The 13,812-nt window shown below is 43.2% G+C and overlaps 1 protein-coding gene across 1 annotated transcript in view; it reads left to right on the top strand.

Moving 5' to 3' along the window:
• SPOCK1 (SPARC (osteonectin), cwcv and kazal like domains proteoglycan 1) overlaps nucleotides 1-13,812 on the top strand; it is a 564,419-nt gene that overhangs the window by 527,690 nt on the left and 22,917 nt on the right. Inside the window, exons 7-8 of the mRNA XM_065918592.1 lie at nucleotides 4,206-4,322; nucleotides 12,219-12,440. Of these exons, the coding sequence (XP_065774664.1) occupies nucleotides 4,206-4,322; nucleotides 12,219-12,440 (339 nt within the window). The remainder of the gene's footprint in view (nucleotides 1-4,205; nucleotides 4,323-12,218; nucleotides 12,441-13,812) is intronic.

Below are 13,812 nucleotides of genomic sequence, written 5' to 3'. Positions count from 1 at the left end.
TCAAATCTCCCCTTTGGAAAGATCACTTTGGCTGCTGGATGGAAAAGGGAAAGTGGGGAGCAAGACAGGGAGACCACTTAGGAGCCGTGTCTTGGTGGGAGGTCCCAGTGGTGCCTGGGCTGGCAGCAGAGATAGCAAGACACAGGGGACTTTGGTGGGAGTCAGGACAGGCAGTCCCGGATGTCTGCCCTGCGGATATGAGTGCTGGGCAGGGTCACGCTCTGATTCTAGGAGGAAGCAGAGATTGGGGGTCAGCCGATCTCAGAGATGCCACCAACACTAGCCATGCTGAACAGATTGAGATCATGGAAGAAAGGCAGAGAGTAACCTGTAGAAATAAGAAGGCAGATATGGAAAGATTGCAGAAGAGGATACTGGGCAGAGATAAGTGGGAGAGTGAAAGCAATTAACAGTGAGCTGAAGCGAAGGTTAGGGGTGAAGGGGAAGAGAATGGAGAGTGGAGGGCAGAGCGCTGACTACGCCCACCATTCAGGAAATACGGCAGGGGATGGGGACACGGTCCTGGCCTTCATGACTTGGCCAGATCCTCCCTCAAGAGAGCAGCATTTTCCCCTCTGATGATCGAATGCTGGTGGCCTGAGAACTTTGCTTCTCTTACCAGGAGAGACTACCAGACAGCCCTCTGGAAATCATGAGGATTGGCCCACCTCCGGGCAGAGTGTGAGATGGCAGATGGATGTGGCTTTATGGTTTTCTCCACACAGAACTGTCTTTTCCCAAGGAAGGAACCGAGTGTGTGGGAGGTACCCATCAGGGCCCCTACTTCTGGAGCATTAATCCTCCTCTCCTGCCTTTATCAGTGGCTATAATAGGCACCTTAAAAGGCAAGCACTTTTCTCCCATTGCCAGCCCATTGTGGCTAGAATACCGAATCTGAGCAAATAGCTCTCTGTGTGTCGGCGTCTTTGAGTATTTCTTTCCTCTGGGACATATCTGGCCCCAGACAGACTGTGTCTGACTTGCTTCTTATAAAGGACTGTTCGGTTGAGGACGCTAAGCATGAATAGGGAGCAGTAATTGAATGCCTTCTATCTCCATTTCGGCTTCTGATCTCTCTCTACCTAGGCCAGTGCCATCCTGCTTGAGGACTTGTCCCCAAGCGACAGGTTTGCTCCTTCAAGACTCCAGTCCCTGACTCGATCAGCCACCCAAAGCCTGCATACTTTGAGAAGCCAGTGGGAAATTCAGTCTTCTCAAGATATAGATTACCTGCACATCTGTCAGGGTTTAGTTAAACATGACTGACTAATTCATCCTGCAGCGTGAGATGGGGATTCATTTCCTTTGCAAGTTGACTTGGCAATTTTCTCTGCTCAAAGAACATTTAGAATAGACAGTGTGCATGGCAATCAGGAAGAAATAGATGCTATTAATTTTCCATTTTCAAACGCGAGACTGACTGTGGAACCTATATCCCATTCTCCTTGGAAAAACAGACCACAGCCTCTCCTGTTTAGAGCTGTGCAAAGTCCAAAAAGTTAGAAAAGAGAGCCTTCTGTATTCCGCAGAGGCTCTGAACTGGGGCTGTTGTTAATAGAGGCTTCTCCTGAGGGTTGGTACTGGTACCTGGCAGAGACGAGCATCACCACTGTCAGCACAAGCTCCGCCTCCTCCTCCTTTCTGTGCACGTGGCTCAACGTGGGATGCTGGTCCCCAGCTTGAGTGAGAATGTGATCTCCTAGAGGCACAGACTTGCATGTCAGGATATCATGGTGGACCTTTGAAAGCTGAAAATCCCAAAGGTGGCTAGCTTCATCCAGTGCCCGTTATACAATGTTCTGTCACACTGGAAATACTGTGTATCTGTGTTGTCCCAGATGGAGTCATTCACTAGCCACATGTGACTACTGAGCAACTTGGAATGGGATGGGTGCAAATGAAGAATTAAATTTTAACTTTTATTTCATTTTCATCAATTTAAATGAAAATAGTCACATGTGGCTCATGGCAACTCTACTGGATAGCAGAGGTATCTGTGTGTGCCAAAACCAGGTTAGCACAGAGGTGTGCTGAAGCCAGCTGTGTGGCCAAAGCCAATTGTGTTTAGCTATATTTGTCTTTGGGGCTTCCCAGGTGGTGCTAGTGGTAAAGAACCTTGCTGCTAGTGCAGGAGACGTAAACACACAGGTTCGATCCCTGGGTCGAGAAGATCCCCTGGAGAAGGAAATAGCAACCCACTCCAGTATTCTTGCCTGGGAAATCCCATGGACAGAGGAGCCTGGCAGTCTACAGGCTTTGCAGAGTTGAACATGACTGAAGCAACTTAGCTAGTATATTTGCCTTACTGGTTTTCTGAATGCTGTGACAGTTGCTCTACACTTACCTATATATCATCAATTTTAAAATAAAAGTAATAGTAGAAGTAATAAAAATCATAGCTGACACATGCTGAGTAATTGCTACATACCAGGTGTTTTCCTCAGCATGCTATATACCTTGTCTATTTTATAGTCACATAATAATACCTTGAGTTTACAGGTATGATGAAACAGAGGTGCTGAGGAGTTAAGTGGCTGGTTTGAGTCACCCAGCAAGTCAGTGGTCACACTGGGATTCACACCAGGCGGTGGCATCCCAGAGCTCAAATACGCTGCTGCCTCTCCAGACAGTCCTCCATGCCGCTTCCTGGCTGCTGTTTTCAGATCCAATCGTGTTCTGGTTGTTGGAAGCCAGGTGTTGTCTTGAGGTCATTAGCGACCTGGGTATAAGCAATGGTCACACATTCCATGCTTTACAGAGTTCAGCTGTGGCTCCTGGCTGGAAGGAAGGCAGCAGCTAGACACGAGCACACTCAGGTTGCATAGACCTCGCCTGGGTCTGCTCACCACCTCACCTCAAGTGGAGGGCAAGACAGTCCTTTCCTGCCTGAGGTTTAGGAAGTTGGGCTGTGTCCTCCATCAAGTACCGAACCCCAGGCTCAGGAAAGAGGGGCTCTCCTAAATGCAGTGAGGTAAACAGGAAGAGAGGCTCTGCCTAGTATTGTTGTCTTCTGGAGAGGATTCACCCCTTGGCAGGGCAGATGGGGGCTCATGGCCTCAGCTGAGTGAAGGCTGGATGGGAGTCTGAGTGAGACCCACAAGTCATTTACCACTGCCCGTGTGTCTTCGGGTGGAGAGCCTGGGTGTTCGCTGGGGTCCCTCTGCATTGACAGATTCTAGCCTTCATCTGCGTCTGGCCAGCACCGTGAGACATTCAGAACGCAGCTCTGTGTCATAATGGTGACTTGCTTGGCTTTTAGAATTTGGGAAAAGTGACGGTGGTGGGCTTCACTTTTGATTTATTGAGACTTTCTCTCCTTGGGTCTCTAATTCCTGTCCCTCCCGATGCAAACTGCTAAATGCAGTGCTGGGTGTTCTGCCTCTTGCTAGTGGCCCACTGCCTGGACCCTTTGTCAGGATTCTCAGGACCTAGAATTAGGGTGAAATCAGGCAGCAAGGCAAAGTCAGCTCCCTTCTCTGTGCCACTGTCCCTCCTTTGGGAATTCCCCTCCTCCAGTCTTAGTTCTCGCTGAGACTATCAGATAGCCTGCATCTACCCATCCAGCATCTGGAGTTTCTTGTTCTCAGAAGGAGTGTTCATTAAATTTTCTCTGTCCTACCCTAAAACATGAGCTGGTTAGTTAAAGATGGGCTGCAAAAAAGGACTCTTTTCAGGGATGAGGCATCCATCTGTCCATAAGGGAAAGTCAAATCATTATCTGTCCAAAGGCCGGCAAAATATGCCACAGTCACAAACCCACATGTGAGCAGTGCAAAATTGAGAGTTGCTTATACTGGGATCTTTTGATGTCCCAGGCTACCTTTCCCTAAGAGCATTAGCTATCCTTAAGTGTTTATCTCTTGGCATGAGTTCAGTGGAAAATGTGATCTTCTCTGGCAAACCGCAATAGCAAGTTTGATCTGGTTAGCAAAAGGACCCGTGACGGCTTTTGGAGGCTGGTATGCAATGCTTGCTTACAGAGTGCGGAGGCAGTCCACGTTCAGGTTTGCATAGCGCTGCTTGCCTGGGAGTCTCAGCTCTCACTTTGTCACACTCTTTACCTGTGAAGGCAACATCTTTGGGGCCTTTTCCCAATTGGGTAAGGAGTTACATCCTGGTTGGAGAGAGAGGTCTGTTTGGAGCATTGCATGTTGAAGGAAGAGCGCCCATAGACTTAATGTTTCTTCCATCTGCTTTTTCTCCAGCCTGCACGGACACGGAGCTGAGAAGCCTTGCCTCCCGGCTGAAGGACTGGTTTGGAGCCCTCCACGAGGATGCCAACAGGGCCATCGAGCCCACCAGCTCGGAGACAGCCCAAGGCAGTAAGACGCGTTACTCCTACTAGTTTATTTCATTTTAAACACCACATTTCCTCAGTTACGGACATTGATTGACCACCCTGAGATGCTGTTGTTAAAAGAAACACTAAGTTAAATGTACACAGTGACTTTAAACATGCTCCAATTTCAGAAATATTAAAATATTGGAGGACAAGGAAATGCCTTAGAATGAAGAAAATACAACCATTTAATTTTTTTAAATCGGGTTGCAAAGTTATCTAGTATTTAATACTGATTTTTAGGAAATATGTTTAAGTACATATAAAGATACAAACATGACAAACTATCGTGTATAAAATAGATAGGCAATAATAATAAACACAGGGATTTAGAGCCATCTTCTTATAATAACCTAGAATGGAGAATAATCTGCAAAAACACTATGCTGGACACCTGAAACTAACACAATATTGTAAATCACCTATACTTCAATTAGAAGAAGTATAAGTCTTCAATTAAAAGACCATCCCCCAAAAAAGGAACGCAAAAAGGCAAAATGGTTATCTGAGGAGGCCTTACAAATAGCTGAGAAAAGAAGAGAAGCAAAAGGCAAAGGAGAAAAGGCAAGATATACCCATCTGAATGCAGAGTTCCAAAGAATAGCAAGGAGAGATAAGAAAACCTTCCTAGTGACCAATGCAAAGAAATAGAGGAAAACAATAGAATGGGAAAGACTAGAGATCTCTTCAAGAAAATTAGAGATACCAAGGGAACATTTCATGCAAAGATGGGCACAATAAAGGACAGAAATAGTATGAACCTAACAGAAGCAGAAGATGTTAAGAAGAGGAGGCAAAAATACACAGAAGAACTATACAGAAAAGATCATCATGACCCAGATAATCACGATGATGTGATCACTAACCTAGAGCCAGACATCCTGGAATGCAAAGTTAAGTGGGCCTTAGGAAGCATCACTATGAACAAAGGTAGTGGAGGTGGTGGAATTCCAGTTGAGCTCTTTCAGATCCTAAAAGATGATGCTGTGAAAGTGCTACACTCAATAGGCCAGCAAATTTGGTAAACTCAGCAGTGGCCACAGGACTGGAAAAGGTCAGTTTTCATTCCAATCCCAAACAAAGGCAATGCCAAAAAATGCTCAAACTATCACACAATTGTACTCATCTCACACACTAGCAAAGCAATGCTCAAAATTCTCCAAGCCCCAGGGTTCAATAGTACGTGAACCATGAACTTCCAGATATTCAAGCTGGATTTAGAAAAGGCAGAGGAACCAGAGATCAAATTGCCAACATCCATTGGATCATTGAAAAAGCAAGAGAATTCCAGAAAAACATCTACTTTTGCTTTATTGACTATGCCAAATCCTTTGACTGTGTGGATCACAACAAACTGTGGAAAATTCTTAAGGACCTGGGAATACCAGACCACCTGACCTGCCTCTTGAGAAATCTGTATGCAGGTCAAGAAGCAACAGTTAGAACTGGACATGGAACAACAGACTGGTTCCAAATTGGGAAGGGAGTATGTCAAGGCTGTATATTGTCACCCTGCTTATTTAACTTATATGCAGAGTACATCATGTGAAATGCCACACTGGATGAAGCACAAGCTGGAATGAAGACTGCCAGGAAAAATATCAATAACCTCAGATATGCAGATGACACCACCCTTATGGCAGAAAGTGAAGAACTAAAGAGCCTCTTGATGAAAGTGAAAGAGAAGAGTGAAAAAGTTGGCTTAAAACTCAACCTTCAGAAAACTAACATCATGGCATCTGGCCCCATCACTTCTTGGCAAATAGATAGGGAAACAATGGAAACAGTGAGAGACTTTATTTTGGGGGGCTCCAAAATCACTGCAGATGGTGACTGCAGCCATGAAATTCAAAGATATTTGCTCCTTGGAAGAAAAGCTATGACGAACCTAGAAAGTGTATTAAAAAGCAGAGAAGTTACATTGCCTACAAAGGTCCATCTAGTCAAAGCTATGGTTTTCCAGTAGTCATGTATGGATGTGAGAGTTGGACTATAAAAAGAAGGCTGAGCCATGAAGAACTGATGCTTTTGAACTACGGTATTGGAGAAGACTCTTGAGAGTCCCTTGGACTGCAAGGAGATCCAACCAGTCAATCCTAAAGGAAATCAGTCCTAAATATTCATTGGAAGGACTGATGCTGAAGCTGAAACTCCAACATTTTGACCACCTGATGCGAAGAACTAACTCTCTGTATAAGACTTTGATAATGGGAAAGATTGAAGGCAGGAGAAGGGGATGACAGAGGATGAGATGGTGATGGCATCACGACACGATGGACATGAGTTTAAGCAAACTCCAGGAGTTGGTAATGGACAGGGAAGCCTGGTGTGCTGCAGTCCATGGAGTCTCAAAGAGTTGGATGCGACTGAGTGACTGAATTGACTGATATTTCAATTAAGAAATATATAGAACTACACCATTTTCACAGCTGTAAGCTCTCGTGGCATGGCATATTCTTCAATTTTTTTTCCTGTCACATAGAAAAAAATATGTTTCTGTGTGTATGTATACATATGCACACTTTACAGACCGTTTTATGGCCTTCTTTTATCATTCAGCAATACACTATGACTATCTTTCTATACTGTTGAGTAGTATTCTGCTTTGTAAACATGACATAGAATCTCAATATATTGATATAACATAATTCATGTAATTAGACCTTTATTTGGGAGCTCTGAAGTTGCTCCTAATGTTCAGCTATCATAAGCAACACGGTAGCAAACATCTTTGATAACTCGGGCTTATGGACATTAGTGAGACTGCATTTTGTTTTCCAGAGATGGACTACTCGACAAGTGTTCCCTCCACCATCACCAAAGTGGCTGAAGACCATAATCTGAACCTCTCCATAAGCTGGAGAGAAAACTGGGGGTTAGGTCTGTGCATTTGCACTTTGGTGGAGCCTCTCACTGCCTCTAACCCACAGGCCACTAGGGGGGCACTTCTCTACACTATGGGTGCTTGGTACAGAAGGGCTGACCCAGAAACACAATTGTTGAGATAAATGGAGCTTTGCCATAGCCTTTTCTATGTAGTGATTTTTATTGATTTGTCAAAATATAAAAATACATGTTATTTAAAGCAGAGAGTGTTTCATCCCATCCCTGATGTCACACTTGTGTGGACAGGATTCCTGAATGTAATGCTCCTGGATTGAGCTAAGTGAGTAAGAAGTGAAACTGGTAACTGCTGGAACCCAAAGTCTAACCAGCATCTGGTCTTCGGCCCAAATCAGAATATTGTTCATAATTTCAGGGTTATTCTTTGCTGTTCACAGTCACCTAGAGAATGTTGATCTAGACGACAATTCGCTCACCAGATTGGAATTTTTACCAATTAAGGGAAAGATCGATTCTGGGAAGCAGATGCTATATGTCCAAAGAGAGGGTCCTGGTGGTTGTATGAGTGTAAAGAGGGATGTTAAGATTCTGCCCATTCACATCAAAGGCTTCCTTGGGAGTTGTGGACAGTGGGAAGCTTTCCCCAGGGATCTTCCAGGAGTGGCTGAGCCACTCGGCTTTCTGTACAGCCTTTCAATGAAGAGCAGATTGATGAAAGAGCTGCTCCTCACAGCCTCTAGTCCTAGGAGACTCCTTCTGCTGACAGCCAGTGAGCCTGCAAAATGCCTGCCCTTGGCTACAAGCAAATTGAGTCCCAGAAGAGGTTTTAGGTGTGATGTTCTGAAACAGCTGGAGTGAAGGGATATAAAGGAATGACACTGGGTTTGTCCATGAGGCACAGGAGGGAGAGACATTGTCAGCCCAGGAGTTCTGAAGGGGAAACCAGCAACCCTAGAAGTTCCATGAGTTTTGGGCCAACCAACCAGTATGGCTAGTCTGTTCCCCCTCCATCCATGGATAGCAGATGCAGATGCCTCTCTTTTAGAGCCTTCCAAATAGGTGTGGGTGGGCTTGACCTTAGCCTATTGCCCAATGAGTTTAGCACTTCTTTTTGGTGGTCAGTAAGCAATATTAAAATTTCCCAGAATCCTGAGATGGAGACATGATCCTGGGCTGCCAGAAGTTGCTGTCCCAGACTTATCCCTAAAATGGGGAAATGGGCTCTGGCCCAAAAAGCTATGAAGAGGAAGGACCAATGGCAGTCAGGAATCATGTTCACAAATGGGTTTACTAGTCCTTCCTTTTCCACATCTTTAGACCTTAAAGCAGCCATTGAAATGGAAATATTGACATGATAGCTAGTTAGTCCAGTGGAAAAAATGGCTGAGCAAATTAAGAACAACTCAGATCTCACCAACCAATCAGACGACAACAGAGAAATAAAGGATACCGCATTACATTGGACTGTCATGTTTCCTTCAGCTCTTCTTGACTCACTCACATTCTTGAGAGATCAAGAAAGTATTACTAAAAACTGTAAGTCTGAAGAGGGGTGGCTAACATTTTTACAAAACAGCTGAAGAAAATGAGAAACTGATATACAGAGAAGTTAAGTAACTTGCCCTTGCACATCACTGACCTGAATTCGGTGTCAAGCAATACAATTTTCAGTTCACTTAAATTTTGTTCCTTTTATTCTTCCTTCTTTGAACCTATTGACTACTTGTTCATTGCCTTTTTTTTTAAAAGAATGACTATAAGAACCAACCATAGAATTTTGTGAATATGGAGAAGACAGGCACAAAGACATTGGACATACACTGGAGTGTATAGATTGTACACTGGATGTACACTGGACTATACTTAATATATATTATACACTGGACAGACACTGGACTGTACACTAGGTGTACACTGGATGTACACTGAATTGTACACTATACACTAGACAGACATACACTGGTGTATACTGGACATACACTGGACTGCATTGCACAGTGGGGTGTGCCCTTGGACTGTACACCAAGTGTACACTGGACTGTACACCAGAAATGTCCAGATGTGCATTTGAATTGTGTACCAGATGTGTCCAGCTGTGTCCCAGATGTGCATTTGGGCTTTGTGCCAGCTGTTGTCCAGCTGTGTTCCAGATGTGTCCAGCTATGTTCCAGATGTGCATTTGGGCTGTGTGCCAGATGTGTCCAGCTGTGTCCCAGCTGTAGTCCAGATGTGTCCAGCTGTGTTCCAGATGTGTCCAGCTGTGTTCCAGATGTATCCAGCTGTGTTCCAGATGTGCACTTGGGCTATGTGCCAGATATGTCCAGCTGTGTTCCAGCTGTAGTCCAGATGTGTCCAGCTGTAGTCCAGATGCGCACTTGGGCTATGTGCCAGCTGTGCTCCAGGTGTAGTCCAGATGTGTTCCAGCTGTGTTCCAGATGTATCCAGCTGTGTTCCAGATGTGCATTTGGGCTGTATGCCAATTGTGTCCAGATGTGGCCACCTGTGTTCCAACTATGCATCAGATGTGCCCTAGATGTGTGCTGGACTGTACACTGGACTGTACACCACTGTACACAGTACACTGGACTGTACATACTGTATGTACACTGGACATATATTGGATGTACACTGGACTGTACACCACTGTACACAGTACACTGAACTGTACACCACTGTACACAGTACACTGGACTGTACATACTGTATGTACACTGGACATACATTGGATGTACACTGGACTGTGCACTACTGTACACTGGACTGTGAAGAAATTTAAACAAGTACCAGCATGATGTTTCCAGTACATCATGGACACACATCCTTTGAACATATATATGCAAAATGGCCAGCTCTAATGATGTCAAGATTTAGTTTCTTCAGATTTTTCCTTGAGGTCTAGACAAGATGCCAAAAAAGTTTAAAGATCAACTTGCTTACATTTTATTACAACCAAAGAGTGATTGTTTCTAAAGCATATAATGTATAGCTCAAAAACAAAAAATAAAACCCCCACAACTGAACTTAGAATAGATGTACTTTTTTTACCCATGATTTATGTTTTCCAAGGAGAAAATTTGGTGATAAACATTTGTAAATGTTTATATTCTCAGAGTTCTGGGAACATTAAAAAATAAAATTTCCCTTTCCCATGTGCGAAAATGGTAATATCCTCTAACATGGATGAATATTACATAAATTATTCTGTACAAAAGTGTGGAGCCATTTAGTGTCAGAGTAAGTTATCTTCCTTTATTCAGTCGCTCCTGAGGACATCATCAATATAGAGATTGTCCAGTCATGACCTTCAGTCAAAGAAGAGGCCAGATTATGTTGCATAGTATCTCTTCTTGAGAAGGGGTATTTTTCTAAGATGTCTTTTAAGATATCAAAAAGAATAAATTTAAAAATGGAAGAGTTTTTATATTGGAAGGGGGTAAACTTTGCAATAGCTAGACAACCTTTCTCAACAAATTCCATTGGGCACTTCTTGAGTGCCTCTACAGGCTGAGTCTATGAAGGAAACAAGACAGTCTTTGCTGTCAAGTAGCTAAGGGTCTAAATTACAGGTACTGAAAATGGGAGGGAAGCATAGGCTTCCATGAGAGGTCAGAGGAGGAGGTGCAACAGTTTACTGACCTCTGGACAGTGAAGACTTTTTTGTAAAGACACTGCTTTAAAGGGTGGGCATGCTTTCTTCTGTCTTATATCATGCTGGCTAAGCAGGGGTTCCTGGTGAGACACACAGAATCCAATGACAGGCTATAGATAAGAACCCCAGAGAGACAATCAAACCCATCAGGAGCCTGACTGACAGTTACTGTATGACCCCTTGTGTTGCTAATCCCTCAGCTTAGCACCCAAACCTACTGGATGTCCTCAGGGTAGGAGGATCCCATGTCATGCAAGGCAGAGGCAGCCCTAGAAGAGGAGGGACCGAGAATGTAGACTCAAGGTTGGGCCACCTGAGCTTGAATCTCAGCCCCACAGATGTATGACCTTGAATAAGTAACTTAAACCTTGAGCTTAAAAAAAAATCTTTAGAGAGGGTAAAGCATCATTTCATAAGCTGTTAGAAGGATTCAGTGAGATAATCAAGTATAAAATGCTTAGAAGAGTGCCTTAAGTAACTCAAAAGTGAACTATTTTCATCATTTTCTCAGGAAAATAAAACCAGTCTTAGAAATCCAGATTATGGAATAATTTGAAATGGCCTGGTGGTTTTGATTCTGAAAGAAAGATGAGTTTTAGATGTGGGGCATATCTTCTCTGGGGCTTGTCTGCAGTAGACTTATCCCCAGTGTTAAGCCAAGTGTCATTATTTGAGTACATATAGTTTCCATTGTTGAAACAATTCTTTAAGAAAACTACCCCTCCCCCCCACCCCTGGGAAATAAGAAAGAAATGATTGTCTGAGTCAATTTGGATTCCATATCATGTATCTCTTGAGGGGATTGCTGAAAAGAAAAAATGGAGAACAAACACAGGTATCAGGCTTGTTTTCCCATTAATGTTCAGACTTTTGGATTGAATAGTCCTTTGAGATATAATCACTGCTTCTGGATTGTGCCACCTAGTTTCATTTCACTGCCATCCTTTTTACAATAGGTTCTTTTGTTTTTTCAAATAATTTTTCCTCAATAGAAAAGCATAATTTGCAGTATTATCCATTAGTCTTCTTACTCACCATATCTGTACTCCTCCTTTCAGGTATCCCTTGCTTTAAGCAAGTCTGATAAATTCCTATTTATGAATTTCTAATATCTTTGTATTAGATGAAAACTCCTATTAACATCACGGATAAATTAGCATTGGGAATTTGTTCCCGTTAGAAAACATTTTCCTCAAATGCTGACTTCCATTTTAGTGCATTTTAAATTGTTTCATTTAAAAACTAACCACCACCACATATTCTGGTAGAAGGCTGCCGAGAATATACCTGGGGAGGGGGTGGGCCCTGGGGCTCCCTTTGGAACAGAAAGCTGGGAAGCCAGCAGGGCAGGAGAGAGCAGGCTGAGACATGTCCTTTCCATCGCAGGGTTTGACACCAGCATCCTGCCCATCTGCAAGGACTCCCTGGGCTGGATGTTCAACAAGTTGGATATGAACTATGACCTCCTGCTTGACCACTCAGAGATCAACGCCATCTACCTGGATAAGTACGAGCCCTGTATCAAGCCTCTCTTCAATTCTTGTGACTCCTTCAAGGATGGCAAGCTGTCTAACAATGAGTGGTGCTACTGCTTCCAGAAGCCTGGAGGTAAGGCAGGAGGGAAGTGGGGCCCAGTGGCCAGGGTCGCCATGCTGGGTAGGGAAGGGCCATCTATCATGCACTGGGGCAGAAAAACACAGCTAGAGAATAACACATTCCTCCATCTGATGGCATGCTAAAAGGCTCATTTCTCTTAATTGATCTCCACTTTCAGCATGGTAGAGAAAGCCCAAGAACATAATCAAGGAATGTGTTATTCCAGTGCTCCTTTTAGTAAAATCTTTTAACCTTTGTGCCTCAGCTTTTCCATCTGTAAAGTGGGTGTAGAAACCTGTTACATAATTTCTAAGGTCAGTGTAAGATTCTTAATGTCTTTATTTTTTACACATTGTCTTCAGATTAGGTTCTTGTGTGTTTGTTTTTAGTAGGGATTCTATACAAAAATATTAGAATTGTTCTAGTCATATGTATTGCAAATAGTTTGTTTTCCTCCCAATTATGACTTAGTGTGTTTTTTCTAAGAAGAAATTTTAAGTTTTAAGATAGTCAAATTTCTCTGTCTATATTTTAGGAATTCTTAGAACCTATATAGCTTATGTTAAGCTTACATTGGTATTTCCCACTGTGAGATAGTAAAACAATTTCCTTTTGTTTTCTTTAGTCCCTTTGTGGGGTTTTGTTTACTGAAATCTCTTATCATTTTAGTTTTTGTGTGTGTGTAGTCAAGCAGGGTCCCTATCCTTGGAGATGTCTCACTACTTGCCCACTTGTCATTTACTGACTAACCCATCTTTCCCATACTAATTTGAAATGCTTCCTCTATCATTTATACAACTCCTATATATTCTATATATGTCTATTTCTGGGTGCTCAGTCCTATTAATTGACATGTTTTATTATTTAGTGGTCCGTTCTCTCCTCTCCTTCATGGATCACAGCCTTATCATGGCAAAGGCACTTGCATCACTCAATGAAGCCATGAGCCATGCCATGTAGGGCCACCCAAGACGGATGGGTCATAGTGAAGAGTTCTGACAAAACATGGTTCATTGCAGGAGGAAATGGCAATCCATTCCAGTATTCTTGCCTAGGGAACCCCGTTGACAGTATGAAAAGGCAAAAAGATATGAGCCCCCCAGGTCAGAAGGTGTCCAATATGCTACTGTGGAAGACTGGAGGGAAATTACTAACAACTCCAGAAAGAATGAAGCAACTGGGCCAAAGCAGAAACAAATGCTGAGTGTGGATATGTCTGGTGGTAAAAATAAAGTCTGATGCTGTTAAAAATAATATTGCATAGGAAACTGGAATGTTAGGTCCATGAATCAAGGTAAATTGGAGGTGACCAAGCAGGAGAGACTGAACGTTGACATTTTAGGAATCAGTAAACTAAAATGGACAGGAATGGGCAAATTTAATT

Source organism: Muntiacus reevesi, chromosome 1 (genome assembly GCF_963930625.1).
Source record: "Muntiacus reevesi chromosome 1, mMunRee1.1, whole genome shotgun sequence".
In the NCBI taxonomy this organism is placed as follows: Eukaryota; Metazoa; Chordata; class Mammalia; order Artiodactyla; family Cervidae; genus Muntiacus; species Muntiacus reevesi.
Note: the sequence above shows the minus strand (reverse complement) of the source record. Positions and strands in the feature narration are given on the sequence as shown.